Source organism: Rhinolophus sinicus, chromosome 7, assembly GCF_057876585.1.
Source record: "Rhinolophus sinicus isolate RSI-liver-muscle chromosome 7, RSI-T2T, whole genome shotgun sequence".
NCBI lineage: Eukaryota > Metazoa > Chordata > Mammalia > Chiroptera > Rhinolophidae > Rhinolophus > Rhinolophus sinicus.
This window is the reverse complement of record NC_142507.1, coordinates 51,528,101-51,548,534: the sequence shown is the minus strand read 5'-3', so window position 1 is coordinate 51,548,534 and position 20,434 is coordinate 51,528,101. Positions and strand designations below refer to the sequence as shown.

The 20,434-nt window shown below is 49.5% G+C and overlaps 2 protein-coding genes and 1 long non-coding RNA gene across 6 annotated transcripts; 2 read left to right on the top strand and 1 right to left on the bottom strand.

Annotated features, from left to right (window-relative positions):
* Positions 1 to 1,066: 1,066 nt before the first annotated feature.
* On the top strand, positions 1,067 to 9,814 carry MTMR11 (myotubularin related protein 11). 4 transcript variants are annotated; one of them, XM_019739853.3, is made up of 18 exons: positions 1,067 to 1,600; positions 1,962 to 2,052; positions 2,471 to 2,592; positions 2,825 to 2,885; positions 3,053 to 3,195; positions 3,672 to 3,750; positions 3,870 to 4,005; positions 4,257 to 4,344; positions 4,504 to 4,592; positions 4,677 to 4,801; positions 5,256 to 5,322; positions 5,551 to 5,621; positions 6,148 to 6,314; positions 6,606 to 6,779; positions 7,086 to 7,268; positions 7,683 to 7,976; positions 8,280 to 8,464; positions 8,919 to 9,151. In XM_019739853.3, the coding sequence occupies exons 1-17, from the start codon at positions 1,535 to 1,537 to the stop codon at positions 8,424 to 8,426; spliced, it is 2,103 nt and encodes a 700-aa protein (XP_019595412.3). In that variant the 5' UTR covers positions 1,067 to 1,534; the 3' UTR covers positions 8,427 to 8,464; positions 8,919 to 9,151. The 4 variants fall into 4 exon arrangements, with proteins under 4 accessions (XP_019595412.3, XP_088655705.1, XP_088655706.1 ...); XM_088799579.1 differs by lacking the exon at positions 8,919 to 9,151 and adding an exon at positions 9,679 to 9,814 and having other exon boundaries at positions 1,187 to 1,600; positions 4,257 to 4,592; XM_088799580.1 differs by having other exon boundaries at positions 1,187 to 1,600; positions 8,280 to 9,151.
* Positions 5,304 to 9,882, bottom strand: LOC141568612 (uncharacterized). Its single transcript, XR_012491781.2, has 4 exons — positions 9,784 to 9,882; positions 8,405 to 8,616; positions 6,591 to 6,751; positions 5,304 to 5,684 (listed from the first exon to the last, which is right to left on the bottom strand). It is a non-coding gene; the product is annotated as an uncharacterized LOC141568612 (long non-coding RNA).
* A 13-nt stretch (positions 9,883 to 9,895) lies between these two features.
* SF3B4 (splicing factor 3b subunit 4) lies at positions 9,896 to 14,467 on the top strand. Its single transcript, XM_019739859.3, has 6 exons — positions 9,896 to 10,034; positions 10,470 to 10,598; positions 10,867 to 11,409; positions 11,712 to 11,918; positions 13,723 to 13,896; positions 14,056 to 14,467. Exons 1-6 carry the CDS (start codon positions 10,001 to 10,003, stop codon positions 14,241 to 14,243), a joined length of 1,275 nt encoding a protein of 424 aa, XP_019595418.1. The 5' UTR covers positions 9,896 to 10,000; the 3' UTR covers positions 14,244 to 14,467.
* Positions 14,468 to 20,434: the final 5,967 nt, after the last annotated feature.

The window sequence follows — 20,434 nt, the reverse complement described above, 5'->3', positions numbered from 1 at the left end:
TGGGTAATGAGATTTTAAAATTGTGGTACACACGTCTTCCTATTGCAACAGACCTTGGGAAGTATTTTTCTTCCCGGAGATTGAAGCGCATGGAATGCAGGTGGGGGTGGGGGTGCTCGGTAGCTTTCAGGACTTCAAGAATCTGGATAACAAGCTCATGGGCCACCTTCACAGCAGGTGTCTGCCTCTTTGTTCCAGATTGACTCCCTGTCACAATATTTTCACTATTTCCACAGTTGCAGCCAAGACAGGGAACTTTTATAGCTGAGGCCGGAAGGGTGTGTGTGCTGGGGGTTGGAGAGAATAGAATGTTGCTGTGGAAAACTGGGGTCCCCACCTAAGGATTGCTGCCTTTGTACAGACTCAAAATCAATAAAACAGAAGCTCATTAACTCTTACTTTGTATTTTATTTCCTGTCTTTTTCAGACCTAAATGTAGATTTGGGCATTCGTACCCTCGGTCTGCTGCAGTTCCTTTACTTACCCTCCTTGTGCCCCACCCCCATCTTGCTTCTTGGGTTGCAGCGGGGAGGGGGCAGGAATAGGATTGCTGAACTGAACAGAGGTTTCCAGCCAGCCCTCAGCTTTCAAAGTCCGGAACATGAATTATTAATTTGGAGATCTGGTGTCTGGGTTGGAGGGAGGGGTCGTACCTGTGGGCTCCAGTTTCCAATTGTGTGTGTGTGTGTGTGTGTGTGTGTGTTGAGATCTTTTCCTAGGCTCTCCCACCCCCACCCCAGACCGTGCACATAAACATACCTGTACTGTGTCTGCATCCTGGAGAGATTTTAATTTCTCTCCTTTTCCACTGCACCTTTCACATGAGGTGTTTCATGCTCTCTGGAGAAGGATGTAGGAAAACACCAATACGACCCCCTCCCCAGTTCTTGGGTCTCCCCAGGTAAAAATCCCCTAAGGTCCAATTCCCATTTACTTCTCAACCACGTTTGTCAGGTCTGTCAGGGAGGCAGTAAGGAGGCCTCAACTATTTTGCGTTCCTCCCACTTCCTCCACCCCCGCCCCCTGTAAGATATAAAAAAAAACACTGAGCTTCCCAAGGAAGCCATCACTGAGGGAGTCTAGAGAAGGGGCCCAAACCGTCCCAGTTTAATACCCGGTGATACTGCTCCCCTTAGTCTCCAGTGCTCACGAACAGGAGGAGAATGGAAGCGGGGTAAAAAGGGACTCTGGGTATTTTGTCCCCAGTTCCCAATTTTTTCCCCACCTTTCTCAAGCTCCTCCACTTTCCCAAAATTGTGTGTATGCTCCTTTAAGGGGCTGGGCATCTCTCCCGCCCTCTCCAGAGGCGACTGAAGTTTCCGAGGAGCCTCCTCTAGCTGAGCTGGACACACCTTTCAAAGACCCCAAATCGTGCTGGGTGCACCTCAAACGCTCCTTTCCCCTAAGTCTTCCCTCCGCCCTTCTCCCTGACTAACTTCCTCTCAGCTACAAGATTCAGCCTCTCCCCAAGGGGCTCGAGCATCCTCAAGGTTTCCCACCCTTATCTGCTCCGTCCCCGGATGGAGCCGGAGAAATGTGGTGGGGGGGCCGGGGCCAGAGTTTCAACATCGCCCCCCAGAAGGAGGAGCCAGAGATGGGGGTAAGGAAAGGAAACTTGGGCTTGGGGGAGAGGGGCGGTGGGCAAGAGGGGGTGAATGGGGACGATGTGGAGCTAAAAGAAGGAAGAAAAGGATCTAGAACAGGAGGAGGGTGTGTCTCATGTCAGCTCCAGCTGATGATGGAGCTTAGTCTGTCTTTTACACAGTCTCAAGTTCATTGTCTCATTATCCATTAACCAGCCCCTCCCTTTACTGTCTGCCAACCCTGGTCCTGGGCTCCCCACAGCCACTGATCTCAGTTTCCCCTGAGAGTCTGAGTGTAGGCCTCCAAAGGTGGCTGCCAAGGTGATCCCAGACCTCAGCGTCGGAGAGACCTGGGGATTCACCCTACACCCTTCACAGATCTCTGGACCAAAGTCTGTCCAGGGGAGTGGGATGCCGGAGCCCAGGAGTCATCAGCTTGGCAGTTGCCTGGCCTCTGGATGCCTCCCAGGTAATAATGCCTTTCTGATCTCCAGAGACACCTTCAAATTTCATCCAACTCAAAACTCGTTTCATACCCTTGCCAAAGATACCTCTGTATTTCTCCCGGCTGGAAGTGCTTCTGCCTGGGCGTGCTCTTCTCTCTGTCCACAGCTGGCTGGGAGCTTGGTCCCTTTGTTCTCTTGACCCTGTTACCCCTTTTCTCGTTTACTTATTCAGTAAATATTGGAGTGCCTGCTATGTGCCAGGCACTGTTCTAGGCGCTAGAGTGAAAGAATACACATTCTCTCCTCCTGAGCTTTCATGCTTAGGAGTTAGAGAAGGATCTTAATTTTCCCTCTTTAGACCCTCCTGTCTCAGCGGAGTAGGTGTATACAAGTGTGGGCAACACTGGAAATAGTCATAATCTGGCTCCTCTTCTCCTATAGGGGAGCAGACCCTAGCATGGGCCCCAGGGGTGCGGAAGGGGCTGGAACCTGAATTGCCTGGAATCCTGGTCTGCACCAACTTGAGGGTCACCTTCCAGCCCTGTGGATGGCAGCGGAGTCAGGTGAGCCGGTTAGGCCAGTGGGAAGGACAGCCAGCTGGAAATGGCTGGGGGGGTCCCGAAGGATTTAGACAAACATTACAGGAAGTGAGATAGAGTTACACTTAAGGGCTATCTTTTCAGTGTATCAGAGATAGTCAGTGGGGACTGGTCTAGAGAGATGAGGGGCTGCAGAGACAGGATGAGTGAGGCTTCAAATGTCTTTAGCATCAGTCATGTGCTTCGCTTCCTCTAGGAGACGCCCCTGAGCAGTGAATATGATTTTGCCCTGGTCAACATTGGGCGATTAGAGGCTGGTAAGTATGGGGGTTTGGTGAAGGGGCTCACTGGGGTTGTTGGAACCCCTCCTCATCCCTTCTTTACTCCCAGAGGACAGCCAGGGATGCAGTGGGATGGGCAGGCAGAGTTCCTCCCAGAGGGACCCTGACCCGTGGCTGTGCTGCTCTCTAACTCTTGGCTTCAGTGAGTGGCCTGGCCCGAGTCCAACTCCACCGTCCAGGGTCCCTGCTTAAATTTATCCCTGAGGAGATTCTGATCCATGGCCGAGACTTCCGGCTGCTCAGAGTTGGTTTTGAGGCTGGAGGATTAGAGCCTCAGGCCTTTCAGGTAAGAGATCCCCAGTCCACGGCCCCCTCCTCGCCTTAGAACCTTGGGATCTTTTCCCTGGCAATTCCCAATCGTCCCCTATCTCCCAGGGTCCCTCTCATCACTCTCTCTGCTCCTTTCCTCCAGGAGAAGTTAAGAGGCTGGAATCCATGACATAATGAGAGTAAGGGGCGTGATCTAGCCCAGTTCTGCCAATTAGTGGGAGTGTGACTGTGGGCAAGTGTCTTCTTTTGAGAAACAGGGAGGGTTGGAGGAGCTTATTCCTGAGATTCCTCCCGGAATCAATGTTCTGGGATTCTGGGGTTCTATGTGTTCTCCTGAGCTCGGGCCCCAGACCTGTGAAGCTCCCTGCATTAGGGGCTGCCTTCCCTGTCCTTCTCCGTTGGTGGCAAAGACAGTGAAGCAACACATGGGCCCCATTTCCTTCTTTTCACTTCAGTCTGAGCCAAAAGGATGGACTGTCCTTTCCTCCACAGGTGACCATGGCCATTGTCCAGGCCAGAGCTCAGAGCAGTCAAGCCCAACAGTACACAGGGATAATCCTGAGCAAGGCTGGTGAGTGTGGGTGCTTTGGGGGTAAGGATGTGGTAACGAGTCAGAACACACAGGCTGGCTGAAGACTGAAGAGCTGAGACGCTGTCTCTGCTTCCTCTTCCTCCTCACTCCTGCCCCAGGCCAGACTTCTGGCTCCAGAAAACCGCCTATTCCCCTCTTGGAGACATCAGAAGACTGGGAGACTGAGAGGAAAAAGCAGGGGGCCAGTGCCTGGAGGGTCAGCCTTGTCAATGAGAGGTTCGACGTAGCCACCAGGTGATTCCCCCAGGCCACCCCAACCCCTGCAGCCCTCCCAGTCTTCCCACAGTTCTCTGAGCCTCTAAAACGATGCTTCCCGCATACTCCGGCCTCCTAGGACCTCCACGAAGCTATGCCCCGTACCTCCTAGATCACTACACCTGGTATCTCTTGGAATGATCCCCTCCTAAGTGGCTTCCTTGTAAGCACAGCTTTGCATTATAGAGAGGTCACTGAGCCAGGATGTGACATACTTCTCAATTTCACAGCCTCCCCCGTTACTTCTGGGTCCCTAACCGAACTCTGGACAGTGAGGTCCGGAGAGCATTTGGCCACTTCCATCAGGGCCGTGGACCGGTCAGTGTGAGGGTCAGGGTAATGGTTGGGGATTCGAGGGTTCTGGGAGGTCAGGGGTCATTGTGGAGGGGGGGGCCCCCTGGGAGGTCAGTGTGGGGGCAAGGGGAGGGGGGGGCTAGGAGTTTCTCCCATAGTGATCTTCCTCTGACTCATTTGAAGCGCCTGTCCTGGCATCACCCTGGGGGCAGTGATCTTCTCCGCTGTGGTGGCTTCTATACAGCCAGTGACCCTAACAAGGAGGACGTCAGGTGAGGGAGGTTTGATGAGAAGAATCAAAGGTCGGATGTTCAGGGCAAACTCCTTCCCTGACTTGCTGACTCCCTCCCCTGCAGAACAGTGGAGTCCCTGCTTCAGGCGGGGCATTCCGACGTCGCCCTGGTGGACACCATGGACGAGCTGCCTAGTCTTGCAGATGTCCGCCTTGCCCACTTGAGGCTGAGGGCCCTCTGCCTGCCTGGTGAGTGTAACCTTTGACCCCTTACCCCACCCCTAGATCTGACCCTAACCTGGTTTACCACTTTGCCTGCGACAGACAATCCTTCAGCCCCCTGATCCTGCGCTTTCTCCTCAACTCCCCCATATCCCCAGACTGATTTCCTGTTTTCCCAACCCCAACATATATTCTTTTTTGAAACTGCTTTATTGAGATATAATTTACATACCATAAAATTCATATGTCACCTATCTTAGGTGTTCGATTCAATGAATTTTATTATATTTACAATGTTGTACAAATGTCACCACAATTGAACTTCGAAACCTCGTGGCCATTGTAGTTACTCCCCATTCCTATCTCCAGCCCTAGGCAACCACGACTCAACTTATTCTTAACCCTTCAGCCTATAGACCCTGAATCCCGAATCCCAGGTTTTCCTGACCTCTGCCCTTCTGACCTCTCTACCCTCTATCAGATTCATCCGTAGCCGAGGAAAAGTGGCTCTCAGCCCTGGAAGGAACACGATGGTTGGACTACATCAGGTACTTCCTCTTTTTCTAGCCATGATTTATAATTCAACCCTCCCCAACCTTCTGTTAGCGTGAACCCCTAAATGGCCTCTGAACTCTCCTGGTCTCCCGAGAAGACCGTTGTGATGCTGCCCCTTACAAGGGGCAGGATTTTGGGCTCTGCCTCTATTCCATCCCAGGACCCATGACTCTCCTCCGAGCTTCTCATTCTTCCGTCCTCTTCCTCACCTGCCCCTCCAGGGCTTGTCTGCGGAAGGCCAGTGACATCTCAGTCTTAGTGACATCCAGGGTTCGCTCCGTAGTACTTCAAGGTGAGTTTCTTGGGTCACCTCACTCCATTACTTGACTTTGTCCTTCACCCACCTGACTGGATCCTGCTCGGGGAGGGAGACCTATAAGGCCTCCTTGTCTCTAATTACAGCATCCGCCTCTCCCTTTGCTAGGAACTACCCCTGAACCCAACTCACCCTTCAGTGCTACCTCTGTCTCCCTATTACAGCCTGTGGTCCCTAACCAGGGTTTCCGTCCTCTGTTCCCATCCTTCCATCAGTGGATTGGGATGGGGGTTGGGGTGGGAAGGAATGTGGAAGTAGGTTTGAGATTTATAATCTGCCTCCTACATGTGAGGCTGGTTATTTCTATCCAGGTGGAGTCTACAAAGTGAATCATTCAAGGTCTTTGTTTTCTCTTCACTTCTATGTGCCCTCTCAATCCTACCTATCCCAAACTTTCCCTTCTGTGCCTCTCACTTCTTCTTGCTGTTTCTTTTTCTCATTCTCTTCTGCCCTAGTTTCTCGGCCCCTCCTTCTTTGTCCCTTCTCCCTCTTCATCACCCAGAGCGCGGTGATCGTGATTTCAATGGCCTCCTCTCTTCACTCGTCCAGCTGCTTTCAGCCCCTGAAGCCCGAACACTGCTTGGCTTCCAATCACTAGTGCAGCGCGAGTGGGTGGCAGCTGGACATCCCTTCCTGACCCGACTTGGGGGAACTGGGCACAGCGAAAAGGTGAGAACATCTTGGGAAGGTTTTGGGTGGGGGCCAGTATTCAGTATTACTAAAGAAGTAAGGGGATCAGAAAATTATACTCCATTGGAGGTGAATAAGGTCTGAAGGGTCCTGAGGGTAAACTGAGCTTGAAGGGAGACCCAGATGCGGGAAGGACCACACCCATGATTTGCTCAATTCAGATTCCATTTTCTGATCTCCTTAGGGGCCCTTGTTCCGTGTCCCCATCATTTTGTCATCCTCCCCCTTTAGGTCACCACAATCCCATCCTCTTACTTTCCTTCTTCTCAGGCCCCTGTGTTTCTCCTCTTCCTGGACTGTGTCTGGCAGCTCCTCCAGCAGTTTCCAGCTGAGTTTGAATTCTCTGAGTTTTTCCTTCTTGCTCTTCATGACAGTGTCAGGGTTCCTGACACCCTTACATTCTTGAGAGACACTCCCTGGGAACGTGGAAAGCAGAGTGGACAGGTCAGTGACTTCCAGTGTTTACTTCTCTCCCCCCCCCCCCCCCCCACATACACACACACTGAGAAGTCATTTCTGAAGTTTAGTCTTGATTTATGAAAAGTTAGGTCCATGGGTGGGAAAGGGGGGAGGTTGGTGCTCACTCTCAGGATTTGACTTTCACCCTACGTCTGATTCCTGGAGTAAGAGATGAGAGTCTGAGAACTTCTCTCTAGACCTGGGAGGAGGATTACATGTGTGTATATGTATGTTTGTATGTATGTATGTATATTTTGTTTAACCATCCCTTTTCTTGTTTCCTTTGTCCAGTTCAACTCCTATACACAAGTCTATACCCCAGGGTATTCCCAGTCCCCAGCTGGGGACTCCATTAATCCACAGCTGTCTGTCTGGGACTGGGATTTACGATACAGCCATGAACAGATACTACAATTCCGTAATCCTGGCTATGACCCGGAATACTGCCCAGATTCCTGGCTCCCTAGACAGCAGGTGAGGTGTCTAAACTTCCTAAATTCCCTTGAATTTCTCACAGGCTCATCCTACTTGATGCGGAGAAGTGGAAGGACACGGTATCTGAGTTCCCCAGGGAACGCTTCCCCACTCCTCTTCTATAGCTGTCACAGTCCGTGACTGTCCCCAGGAAGACAGAAATCCTAGAATAGCAGAGGGCCTCCTTTTTGTTCTCATCTTCTGTCTCATGCACACGTTTTATAAGTTTCCCTAAAATCAATTTTAATCAGTCCTAAGGTCTAGGCTGAAACCTAATGAGGAGGAAAGATAAAAGCTGTCAGCTGGAGGCTAGTGCAGTGTGAGTGGGAGGCAGCTGGACATTCCTTCTTGACCGTTTGGGGAAACAGGTCATCTGGTTCCTAGGTTTTCAGTTGATTTCCCTTTTCCTTTTAGCCAAGCTTCATGGTTACCGGACCCCCCAGTTCTGTGTGGCTCTTCTCTAGAGGGGCCTTGACCCCCATGAATCAACTCTGTCCTTGGCGCGACAGTCCCTCCATGTTGGCAGTCTCTTCTCGTTGGCTCCCTCGACCTGCTATCTCCTCTGAAAGTCTGGCTGATCAGGAGTGGGGGCTCCCCTCGTACTGGGGAGCTTGCCCTTTACCCTCGGGGCTGCTGCTGCCTGGATATCTGGGACCTCAGATCAGGTTCTGGAGACGCTGCTACCTGAGGGGAAGGCCTGAGGTCCAGGTGAGAAAGGAAGACAGGGCCTGGGAGGTGAAGGGTTTGACTGCTGAACCAGATGTTTCCAGGATCTGGAAAAGCAAAGGGCTGGGGGGATTGGGAAGTGAAATACCATTCCTGTTGTTATCAAAGTGGATGGGTTTGGGAGTGTGGGTCGGAGAAGGTGCTTGTGGCTCAGATCAGGTGGAACTTAGGGCATAGTTAGAGGGGGAAAGAGAATTACGACACCAGAAGTGGCAGACAGATTTTAGAAGCAGAGAGCTGCAGCTTCAATAATATTCCTCTTTGCTTGTCTGCACCCCTTCCCAGACGGGCCTCTCAGCTCCCACAATCTCTGGTCTCCAGGATGAGCTATCCCATCTTCAGGAGCTATTAAGGAAATGGACACCAAGAATATCTCCTGAGGCTCACTCCAAGAAAAGAGATCCAAATACCATTCTCTCCCAAGCCTGTTGAAATTGCTTTCTCATGGGCAGCGAAGAAGGTGGTCTGAGGTGAGGGAGGGTTCAGTCTAAGCCTTTGATTTTTTTTATATCTGGTCTTGTTGCCTGTTTTCACACTCCAACTCTTAAACAAGCTTGCTGACTTGTCTCCATCACAGATGGGAGGTCTGTCATGTTTGGTTCCTCAGGATTATATACAGAGGCTGCCAAAAAAATGTATACACATTTTAAAAAAGGAAAAAACTATTAAAATTGTAATAATATATACTGATAACAAAAGATGAATACAAGTCACGTTTGACTTCTGCAATGACAAGAGGTGCTCAAAGTGGTTCCCCATCAGCGTCCAGACACTTCTGAGTACAGCAAACTACTGCTTGAGCAACATTGACCAAAGTGTCCCATTTGTATACGTTTTTATTGGCACCCACGATGTATAGCTTCTTGTGATTTGAAAAATTTAGAAACAAAAACAATCCAGAATATGCTCCCCCGTTTTTTTCAGGGCAATTCTATCCCTTTTGGTTTCCAGCTGAGAGCAGAGATGTGCTGTTCCTTGGTCCCAACCAGTTGGCCTACAGACCTCATTCTCACCTCTTCTCGCTGCTTCCTTAATTCCAATTTCCATTTCTTCCCTTACACCTTCCTGTGGGTATAGGAGACACCTTGTCTTTTCCAATTGTATATTTTTGTAGTGACATTTCTATTTAAGGGATTCATTAAAGCGCAGTATTTATACGTGCTGTTGGCACTGTGTCTTGTGTCTGAATAAAGGAGCCTAGGCAAGACGGGTGGGTATGACTGGAGAGAGATGGCACCACCGTATCATTAAGGAAATAAGGGGTTGGGTCAGGTGAGGCTCTGCAGAATTCACATGCAATTTGGGGAAAAGGTTCTTCTCCAAGCCTCCCATGTAGGGGCAGATGTGGGGCAAAAGCATCCCAAGACGTGACGCGGTCGCTGAGGCCAAGTGTGTTGTAGAGGTTGAAGCCTCTGGGTTCAGTGCCAACCACGCCTGAGCTTTGTCACTTAGAGCCTCAGGTTCCCCTCACCCCCACCCCCACCACGAGGCCACCTCAGGCATCACTCCAGCTCCAACACACTGCAATCCCCTCCCTTCGGGGAACGAAACACTACTTCAAGCCTATGCTGCGGCTGCGGGCGGGAGTGGCAGCCGAGTGAGTCCTCAGCACACCCTTCTCCGGGGAACAAGTGACGATCATTTGGCACGAAAATATACGAAATATAAAGTTTTGTTCTTTTAGTTTTCAAATTGGCGTTATGGGAGCAGTATGATCCTGCAACGTCTTGCGCTGCTTTGAAAGAGGTCTGAACGTTTCCGTTCCGCCGACCTCGCCCTGAGAACTCACAGCGGAAGACTCGGCGAAGGACCAAGGCCTAGAACACCCGGTCACCGGGGCCGCATCAGGTCTCAGCGGCTTCTAAGATGGCCGCCACCGCTTCCGGCCCCGCCCCACGCCGCGGCCCCGCCCACAGCCCCACGTCTGCCTTTGCCCCGGAAGTGGAAGTAGTGACTGAGGTCGGAGGGCGGGATCGCTGCTTGGAGACGGCGGGAGCTCTTCCATCATGGCGGCCGGCCCGATCTCCGAGCGGAACCAGGGTGAATGGACGGGACGGGGGCGGTCTGGCAGGTCCCGAGTAGGGCCAGCAGTGTTTCCGCCCGGGCGGGAGACTGCGCCACCCAGGAGGGCGCGGGACTAGCCACTTTGCTTGTTGGGGGCGGGGTGGCCCGGTGCAGGCTCCGGCCTGTTGTAGGTGTGCTGCTTTCTAGTATGTCCAATCGCTTGCTTTCCCACTCAAAAAGAAAATCAAAAGGAGAATTTGCAGCAGGACTCTAAATTTGACTTCAGAAGATTCCCTAGTTCTTGGAAAGAGGGAGGTGTAAGGGCTTAATCTAAAAGTCTCTCTTTTTTTTCCCTTTTTGCTCCTGTACCGTCTCCACCAATTCTTCCACCTGGGTTTCATCTTCATGTTCCCGTCATCTACTTTCACGTCATCCTCATCTCTGCCCTAACCTGCTGCTCACACCATCCAGATGCCACTGTGTACGTGGGGGGTCTGGATGAGAAGGTTAGCGAACCGCTACTGTGGGAGCTGTTTCTCCAGGCGGGGCCAGTCGTCAACACCCACATGCCAAAGGACAGAGTCACTGGTCAGCACCAAGGTGAGTACATGCCAATAGGTGCGTTTATTTATTGAGGACAGACGGCTCCTGAGGACCCCAGCAGTATTCATAACTGTTTTGGAATAAGCAACCTAACTAAACACTTCTTTCTCTTAAGCCTACCTAGCTCCCGTTTGTTTCTGGAACCATTCTTAATTGAAGTGAGGTTATTATTCTTTGGTCTTTGTGCTTTCAGAGATGGATGAGTTACACCCTGTTTTTAACCGCTGCACTTACGTTGCTAACCTCCTGTCTTCCACTTTCCCAGGCTACGGCTTCGTGGAATTCCTGAGTGAGGAAGATGCTGACTATGCCATTAAGATCATGAACATGATCAAACTCTATGGGAAGCCAATCCGGGTGAACAAGGCCTCAGCCCACAACAAAAACCTGGATGTGGGGGCCAACATTTTCATTGGGAACCTGGACCCTGAGATCGATGAGAAGCTGCTTTATGATACTTTCAGCGCCTTTGGGGTCATCTTACAAACCCCCAAGATAATGCGGGACCCTGACACAGGCAACTCCAAAGGTTATGCCTTTATTAATTTTGCTTCGTTCGATGCTTCGGATGCAGCCATTGAGGCCATGAATGGCCAGTACCTCTGTAACCGCCCCATCACGGTGTCCTATGCCTTCAAGAAGGACTCCAAGGGTGAGCGCCATGGCTCAGCAGCTGAACGACTTCTGGCAGCCCAAAACCCACTCTCCCAGGCCGACCGCCCTCATCAGCTGTTTGCAGATGCACCCCCTCCACCCTCTGCCCCCAACCCTGTGGTGTCATCACTGGGGTCTGGGCTTCCTCCACCAGGTAAAGCGTTTGAGTCACAATATGTTTGTCTTGGGTTTGGGAGCTGGGGCAGAAAGAAGGAAAAGAATGGATAAAGAGGGACATTGAGTCGGTAGGTGATGAGAAAGGGATTGAAGGCTAGTGGTTGTGGTGGGGAGGAAAGTTGCTGAGTTTCTCCAGGAGGTTGAAGTTTTTTGTGTTGACTGACATTGCCTCTGAGTTTGGAGAGCTGAGAGGAGCTCGTCCTGCCTGGAGAGGCCAGATTGGAACAGAGTCTCGAAAGACATGCATTCTCATTAACTGTTCTTCTGTTTCCTCTATAGGAATGCCCCCTCCTGGCTCCTTCCCACCCCCAGTGCCACCTCCTGGAGCCCTTCCACCTGGGATACCCCCAGCCATGCCCCCACCACCGATGCCTCCTGGGGCTGGAGGACATGGGCCCCCAGCGGCAGGAACTCCAGGGGCTGGACATCCTGGACACGGACACTCACACCCTCACCCATTCCCACCGGGTGGGATACCCCATCCAGGTGAGTATTCTTTGCTGGAAAAGGAAGGGATGAACTGGGAAGAGGAGCTGTCACCACTTATGCTGCTGTTCTTTGTCCCTCAACAATAATAGTTCCAGAACTGTCGTTCAGACATTCTTTTATAAAAACAAACACAAGAAACTTTACTCTCTTTAAAAACTACCACCTTGTCTCCATTTCTTATTTGTTTTTCCAAAGTGTATAACTATCCTTGTTGTTTTTTTGTTTCCTTCACTTTTACTTCCATTCTTTCCTCTGGCTTCCATCGCACGGCAGTGACCTAATTGCCAAATCTAGGGGACACTTCCACTCCTTATCAGGTTTGACCTATGGTCTTACTTGAAACTGGCCATGTGTTCCTGTTTGAAAATCTTATCTCTTTTCGCTTTTTCTGGATCCACCTCCTATCTGTCTCCTCAATCTTAGGCACCTCAATAGGCTCCTTTTTCTCTGCGTGTACCTAGGATTTTGTGTTTTGTTCTCCTTTCTGCATAGTTCCATTACTTGTACTGTGATGCCTCCTAGATCTGTATCTCTGTTCCATGGTTGTTCACATTCCAGACCCTCAATCCTGCTGTTGAATCGACAGCTGTACTTTCTACCCTCCCCTTCAACCTTAGGCTTCCTCTAGTGTCCTTTGTTTTCGAGTGCTTAATTCAGAAATATGGGGGCTGTGTTTGACTATTCCCTGTCATCCCACTCTTAATACCAAGTCTTATTAATATCTCTGGCGTTGGCCCTCATTGCCAGTGCCCTAGTTCAGGCCCTCACACGCTCATTAATTCACACTTAATTTTTTAAAAATTTTATTGGGGAATATTGGGGAACAGTGTGTTTCTCCAGGGCCCATCGGCTCCTAGTCATCCTTCAATGTATTGTGGAGGGCGCAGCTCACTCCAAGTCCGGTCGCCGTTTTCAATCTTTAGTTGCAGGGGGTGTAGCCCCCCCATCCCACGTGGGAATTGCACGGGCAACCTTGTTGTTGAGAGCTCGGCTCTAACCAACTGAGCCATGCAGCTGCCCCGCTGGAAGCTCAACGGCAGCTCGTTGTCTACAATCTAGTTGTGGAGGGCGCAGCCACTGGCCCATGTGAGAATCAAACCAGCAGCCCTGTTCAGAGTTCGTGCTCTAACCAACTGAACCATCGGGCTGCCCTCACACCTAATTTATTGTAAGAATTTCCTAACTCATACTTTGACTCCAATTTTCTTTACCTTTGACCCACTTCACAGAGTAATTTTTGTCAAACACAGAAATCTACATACACACTCTTGCTCAAATTCTTCTGTTGCTAGAGTAAAACCAGCCTCGTGACCATAGCATTCTAGGCTTTTCCTGGCCCCTGCCCTTTACTCCTGTGACTGCCTGGTGCCCCTGATTACTAAGCAGCTGGTTTTCCTGGGACAGACTGCCTCTTGACACACCAATGATTTGCACATTCTAGTCTTTTCTGCCTGCGATGTTCTAGTCCCACTCTGTCCACCTGAAAGAGTCTTATCCTTTAGACATAGATCTTTGCTCAGATAGTATCTGCTACCTTCCCAAATCCTATCGACAGACCGCTCTGTTTGTTACATACATCTGCAGCTCTTCCGGTGCCTGAATCATGGGAGAAGCAGGTAAAGAGGGTGAGAAACTGACTGGGTAGTTGGTTGGTTTGTACTGTTGGAATGGGGTCCAGGAGAAGGGCATTTTTAGCAGCCTCATTTTCCTTACTCGTCACTTCTCTCCATTTTGTTTTCTTGCTTTCCCCACTTTTTTGCCCTTGTCTCCTATCTCTGATGTGTCCGTCTTGTTTTCATAGGGATGTCTCAGATGCAGCTGGCCCACCATGGCCCTCATGGCTTAGCACACCCCCATGCTGGGCCGCCAGGATCTGGGGGGCAGCCACCACCCAGACCACCCCCTGGAATGCCTCATCCCGGACCTCCTCCGATGGGCATGCCCCCCCGAGGGCCTCCGTTTGGATCTCCCATGGGTGAGTAGGCTCTGGTCACCTCCTGTTACCCCCTCTGTCACACCCCCTTTTCCCTCATTTCTTTCCTTCTCACTGTCTCCCTGTCTGCCCTCTCCCTGCGTCTTCCCACTATCAGCTGTCTCCTGTTTCTTTTCCTAACTTCTCTTTCTCTTCCTGCAGGTCACCCCGGTCCGATGCCTCCACACGGCATGCGTGGGCCTCCTCCACTGATGCCCCCTCATGGATACACTGGCCCTCCACGACCCCCACCCTACGGCTATCAGCGGGGGCCCCTCCCTCCGCCCAGACCCACTCCCCGGCCTCCGGTTCCCCCGCGTGGCCCACTGCGAGGCCCTATCCCTCAGTAAGTCCTCATTCTCTTTCCGCCTGTCATGGTCTCCCAATGTCTTTTCAATTCCTTGGACCAATCAGAGTTGCTGTAGCTCCGCGGGGCCAAGGCACTGATCCCTCTCAGGCCCGTTTTTTAAGCGTGATTTTTTTCACAGGAGGTTTTTTTTGTTTTGTTTTTTCTGCGTTGGTCCTAAGTGTTTTGCTAATGCACAGAGATAATAAAAAGTCACCTCCTTCTTTATCCTTTGTGGTGTTTTCCTTGGCAAAGTAACTTTTCTCTTTTTCTGTGAGAAGAGATGTCCGTTGTTGGGAGAAGAATGATGAGGTGGAAGTGAGGCTTTTTGTTCCACCTTTTAAAGGCTTACTGTGTACCTGCTCTTGCATTTGCTGGACTGTGTGGACTTCAGCCGCTGTTGCCTTGCATCAGGCTTCCACGTGCAGTTTCTAAGGTGGGGACTCAGTAGCAGTGGCGTCGGTTACTGTGAGTCTGAAGTCAGAACAGAAGTCACGCTCCTGGAGCTGTGCTGGGAATAATGAAGTAACATGCACAGAGCTAGTCACGGTCGCACTGTCTGTAATAACTCGATTGCAAACAGCTCATGTCCGTCGGGCAGGGACTGGTTGAATAAACAGGTAAATCCGTCCCCAGAGTACGGAGCGGCAGTAGAAAGGAATGAGGGAGATGCTCCTGCCGTCGTGAAGGAAGCTGTCCAGGGTGTCGTAGGTGGGAAAGAACATGCAGAACACACAACAGTGTGTCGTGCACCACCTTACCCATCTAAGCGGTGGCCCAGAATATTATATACATCTGTTTATATTGTAAAAATGGAAGGGTAAACCAAGAACTAAGGAAATTGATACCACTGCGGGGAGGGAGGGGTATGGAGGGAAGCTGGATTTCTCTGAGCATACGTGTTACATGGTTTTCTTTGGCACCATATGCACGTCTTACGTAATAGCAAGACAAAGTTGAAATTGGAAAAGCAGGAACTCAGTAAACCTTCATTTTCTTCTGCTCTTTCCCACCAGACGTGTTGGATGGGGGATTTGTATCTTACTCCTTGTTTTTCCTCATTTCTCAGTCCTTCCAAACCTGATTTATATCACATTGAAATCTGTGCTCAAAGATTTTCAGTAACTAGACTCAATCCAATATCTTTTTTTCTGTTCTTTGCTGTATTTAATCCTGCCATGTCACTCCCTTCTTGAAGCTCTTTTTTTAAACTTACATAACCATGAGCTTTCCTAAACCCTCAGCAAGAAAAGGTGAGCCTGGCCCTCTGCTTCTCTTGCATCATTCTTCTTCATGTAACAATTTAAGGGCTCTGCTGGGGCAACTGAGGATGCAGAGATAGCAAGGCAGTTCTATCCAATCACATAAGAGATTATTATGAAACCAAATATTTTGAGAGCACGAGGAAGGGTGTCTAAGCGAGAAAGGTTCCTGGGAAAAAAGTGATACCCTAAAGGAGGGGTAGAAGTTTCCCAGACCACAGTGGAGGGGAAGCTTATTCCAGGTGGATGGGAGCTTTCCGAGCAAAAGCAGAGGTCGATAAACAGCCTGGTGGGGAACACGTGAAAGCTATTGGTGCTGGAGGCAGGATGAGGCCTGAGCCGGGTGGGGAGCGCTCTCATAAGTCCGTGTTTCTCAGGCCCCTTTTCACACCCTGGCATTTGCCATGTGACAGCATACTGGGGGGCGTGGGGGAGCTGCAGGCAGTTGACTCAGGAACTGCAGCCGTCCCAGGCTCTGCCCAGCATAGCAGCCCACACTGGGAGGGAATTCACACCAGCTCATTGTCAAGGCTCACTGGTTGGGAAGCTGCTCTCCATGATGGGACGCCACAGGAGGGATTTAAGCAAAGGAATGACAGATTTGTGTTTTAGCACGATGGTAGCACTATAGACTACCTTTGGGAGAGATGAGGACGGGCAAGTAATAAATGAAGCATCTGGCAATAATTCAGGTGAGAGATTGGGATCTTAAACGAGGGCTGTGCAGGAGCTGGATGAAGAGGAAGAGATGATTGGGGAGGTATTTCGAAGGCAAAATAGGAGGACTTGATGTTAGGTTGGATATAGTGAGTGAGGGGGAGGGGAGCCAAGGGTGAGAGTGCAGCAGGAAGAATTTCGGGGGCAGGATGGAAACGATGCATTCATTTTGGGATATGTTGACTTGGAGGCGAGTTGTGAGACGTCTGATGGCTGGCTGCTTATGTCTGCCCAAAGCTTGCGGAGGATTAGGCGTGATACTTCACACCATGAGTGGCTAAGGATGCAAGATTCCTAAATCATAATGGGATTAACTGACCTTAATTTTAAACAACGCTCCGCTGTAAGCTGTAAAGTTGCTTTGATGTGGTCATAAGCCAAGGTCCCAGGAGCACGTGGAACCTGGCAGAGGAGCAGCTGACCCCTGGCCCCAGCTGCCAGAGGCCAGCACTCCAGCAGCCCCAGGTGGCGGGAAGGCTTCTTCTCAGTCTCTGTCTTTCCGGCCTCCATGTCATCTATCAAATGAATTGACTCTTCTCATTGATCCTCAAGGACTTCAACCACCACTACCCTTAGGCAGATGATTCTCATATTTCTTGTGTGTTCTTTCACGTAAGCTCCTGTGTGGTACTTTCGGCTGTTATCTGATACCATGTTGATGAATTCACACCATCACAAAATAAATTAGTGCCTTTGCTGAATTCCCTGCTTCTCTCTTTGGAATCACTATTTTCTCAGGCCTTCATTCTCAGAGTCACTGAGCTGTCATTCATTCAATAACAAGTTTTCAGTGCCACCTCTAGTCATTAAGTTTGACTCCCCAAACTCTCCTTTACCTCTCCACCCTCTAGCGCTTTCAGACGCTGGTGCTCAGAAATTCTCTGAACAGAGCTAGCTAGTATTGCTTATCCACTTAGGTTCCCGCATCTGTTTGTTATTCACTAAACCAGGGTACTCAACCTTTTTCTTTATTTTATTGCCCCCCTAAGAGACATTTTCCCCTAATTGCCCTCCCCCCCATATAAAATTTTAATATCAGATATACTGTATGTGTACTTATGCACTATGGCCCTTTGGAGGAACACAAGCCATTATAATATCCAAGATTCCCCTCAAAACCCATTTTTGACCCGTTGGGGAGCGATATCACCCCCATTAGAATGCATGCTCTAAGCCGTGGGTTTTTAATGTTTTGTGGGCCATAGACAGTGCTTTGAGAATATGACCAAAACTATGGACTCTACCCAAGAGAAATATATATATGCATTTATATCCAATACCTTGAGGCAAAAATTCCAGAAGGGTTATGGATCCCAATGTACGTATCCTGCATTAAACTGGATCCCTTATGAGCCCTTAAAGGATCCCTTTCTGTTCGTCTGTATCTCCTGAGAGTGTTGAAAGGTGCACGGCAGCTATAATTAAAAATGGTAATAGCTAATAATTTCTGAACGGTGCAGTGCACCAGGTACTGTACGAAGTGTTCTACCTGTATTATCTCAGTTAATCCTCATAACAACTTTCCAAGGTAGGGCCTGCAGTAATCCCCATTTTCAGATCAGAAAGCTGATACTGTTACTTGACCAAAGTGCTAAGGAGTGGTGGATGCAATGACTGAACCGAGAGCTGTCTGAACCCCAGAGCCAATGATTTGATTACATTGTACGACGTTACATTTACTGAGTAAGTACTTGTCGAATCAAATATTTACTCAATAAATGTAATGGAGTATAATGTGATCAAGCAATTTTTACATATGTATTTGCCCTTATAACCATCATCCAGACAGATCAAGACGTAGCATGTCAGCACCCAGAAGACTCTCTCATGCCCCTTCACAGTCCATTTCCACTACCCAGAGGTAACCACTATTTCCTCTGTCACTGTTGATTAATTTGCTTTTTCTGGAACTTTCTATAAATGGAATCATATAGTTTGTACTCTTTTTGGTCTGCCTTCATTTGCTTAGTATTTGTGAGACCTTTTTATGCCATTGCATATATTAGTTCAGTCTTTTAAAAATTTGTTCCATAGTATTCCCTTATATGAATATATCACTATTTGTTGAACCAAGTTTATCTGTTCTCTGGTTGATGGACAGTTGACGTTTTTTAATATTACAAATAAAGCTGCTATGAAAATACTTGTCTTTCTGTAGGACATACACACTCATTTCTTTGCTGGATCAGATCTGATTTGTTTTTAGAAGATCACGTGACTGCTGAGAACAGTAAGGTTTAGGGGAGCACGACTGGAAGTAAGGAAATCAGTAAGAGACTGGCAGTAGCTAAGGAGGTGATGGTGAATTGGAGAAGGAGGGCAGGGGGAACTGGGAAGAAGTGGTGGATTCAGAATACATTTTGAAGGTTGGATTGACAAGCCATGCTGATGGAGGGAAGAGAGTGAGAAAGGAAAGAAGGATGACTAACTCCGTGGTTTGGAGGGGGCCTGAACACCTCAGTGAAGAGACAACCCAGGGAGACCTGGATCAGAAGTTGGTTTATGGATCTGTCATGTTTGCAATGCTTGAATTGACAGGTGGAGATTTTGAGTTTGGGCCTGGGGGAAAGGTCAGGACTGGAGATAGAAGTGTGGGAATCATTAGCATATAGACACCATTAAAGTCATGACTACCTGAGGTGACCAAGGAGAAGAGAGTAGGTGGAAGAGGGGAAGGGCCCAGGACTAAGTCACAAGGAACTGTAGTGGTAATAGACTCAGCACAGGGGACAGAAGGAGTGATTGGTGAGGTGCCTGGGGCCCGTGGTACCTGGGAAAAACAAGTCTCCTCAGAACTTCAGAAGAAAAATGCAAGCTTTCTCTCTAAGAGAACAAGCTTCCTATCATTGCAAGTAATGGATCAGTGGAGAGGATGCAGTCACCTCAAAGAAAAGAAATGGCTCCCTGCCGGCCATAAACTAATTGAAAACATTAAGGTGCTTAAAGGATGTGTCAACCTTGAAGAGGGGTCAGCAATGAAAGCCTAGTAAAGGGAGAGTTCTTGAGACCCACATGGGCACAGCTGTTCAAAGTGCCATCCTGGAAAGCCAACAACGTAGTTCCGGAACACTGGCAGGGCTGCCCGCAGCAGAGAGGGGCGTGGGCAACAGTAGGCAAGGAGAGTTTTCTGAACCCATTGGCATGACTCCTACCTGGGATGGCCAGATGCCATTAAAGATGCAAATACTCCTGCTCCTTATGTCATTGTGCATTTAGACATTGACGTTGTTATTCTGATTTAGCTTAAGGCAGAGAATGTGCTGGACATACAGAGTTTTCATTCAGTCTGAGTGACAGTTAAATTTCTCATGGTGAATTAATGCTTATGTATTAAGGCTTTATATTTCAGTAAATTGTAAACTTTGTTGGTACAAAGAGTATTTCCAAGACATAGCTTTGGAGGCTGAGAAACCCAGGGCCACATCCCTGTCCGCTGTAAATTCAGTGCTGCAAATGCCACCTGTGAGGCCTCTGGGAACAGCCTACCAGTCCTCTCCATGTGACACATCCCAGGATTCTGCAACCTCCATATTTAGCAAAGCAGCATCACACACTATTAGACCTGATGCAGCATCTAGTCCAAGCCCCCCATTTTCCAGATGAGAAAACTGAGCTTCAGAAAGGCAGAGAACTTGACCAAAAGCCCACAGCTCGTTAGATGTGAGAACCCAGATTAGAGCCCAGGTCAGTGCTCTGTCCAGAATATCCTAAGGCCTTACCTGGAATAGGTAGACGCATTCAGTAGGTACATCCCCAAACCACTACGTAGCTCCTCATCCCTGCTGCAGAGATGGTTACTAGGTGGCACGGATCTCTGAGCTCAGGTTATTGGTACAGAGGCAAAGGAAAGAGCTGAAACCAACTCACTCCTTCCTGACATGGAAGCAGAAGTGTGTGTGTGTGTGTGTGTGTGTGTGTGTGTGTGTGTGTAAAGAAAGTGGGGAAGATTATTGAAGGACACACTTTTTGAGTCATCGGAGCAAACGATGGGGAGATGTCCAGTTAGTCAGGCCTGTAAAACCCAGCTTCTCCAGTGCTCACCTCTGCAGCCACCTGAATGGAGGGTGGGGAGGTCTGCACGGTACATAAACAATCTGGGCTGTTTCTGGAAAGAGATGTCAGGGCTCCAGGAGTCTCTGCCTCTGGCAGCTCAGGAGACAAACCACACCTTGTTATGCCTGCTTTCTATAAAATAGCCAGGGAAACTTGGAGTCTG

Excerpts from the sequence above, each read along its gene's own strand:
- SF3B4 (XM_019739859.3), top strand. The coding sequence starts at position 10,001 with ATGGCGGCCGGCCCGATCTCCGAGCGGAACCAGG. Across the intron at positions 10,035-10,469 it reads GATCTCCGAGCGGAACCAGG|ATGCCACTGTGTACGTGGGG; the intron begins GTGAATGGACGG and ends CACACCATCCAG. Across the intron at positions 11,410-11,711 it reads GTCTGGGCTTCCTCCACCAG|GAATGCCCCCTCCTGGCTCC; the intron begins GTAAAGCGTTTG and ends TTTCCTCTATAG.
- MTMR11 (XM_088799579.1), top strand. The coding sequence starts at position 1,535 with ATGTGGTGGGGGGGCCGGGGCCAGAGTTTCAACATCGCCCCCCAGAAG. Across the intron at positions 1,601-1,961 it reads AGGAGGAGCCAGAGATGGGG|ATCTCTGGACCAAAGTCTGT; the intron begins GTAAGGAAAGGA and ends CACCCTTCACAG. Across the intron at positions 3,751-3,869 it reads GATAATCCTGAGCAAGGCTG|GCCAGACTTCTGGCTCCAGA; the intron begins GTGAGTGTGGGT and ends CTCCTGCCCCAG.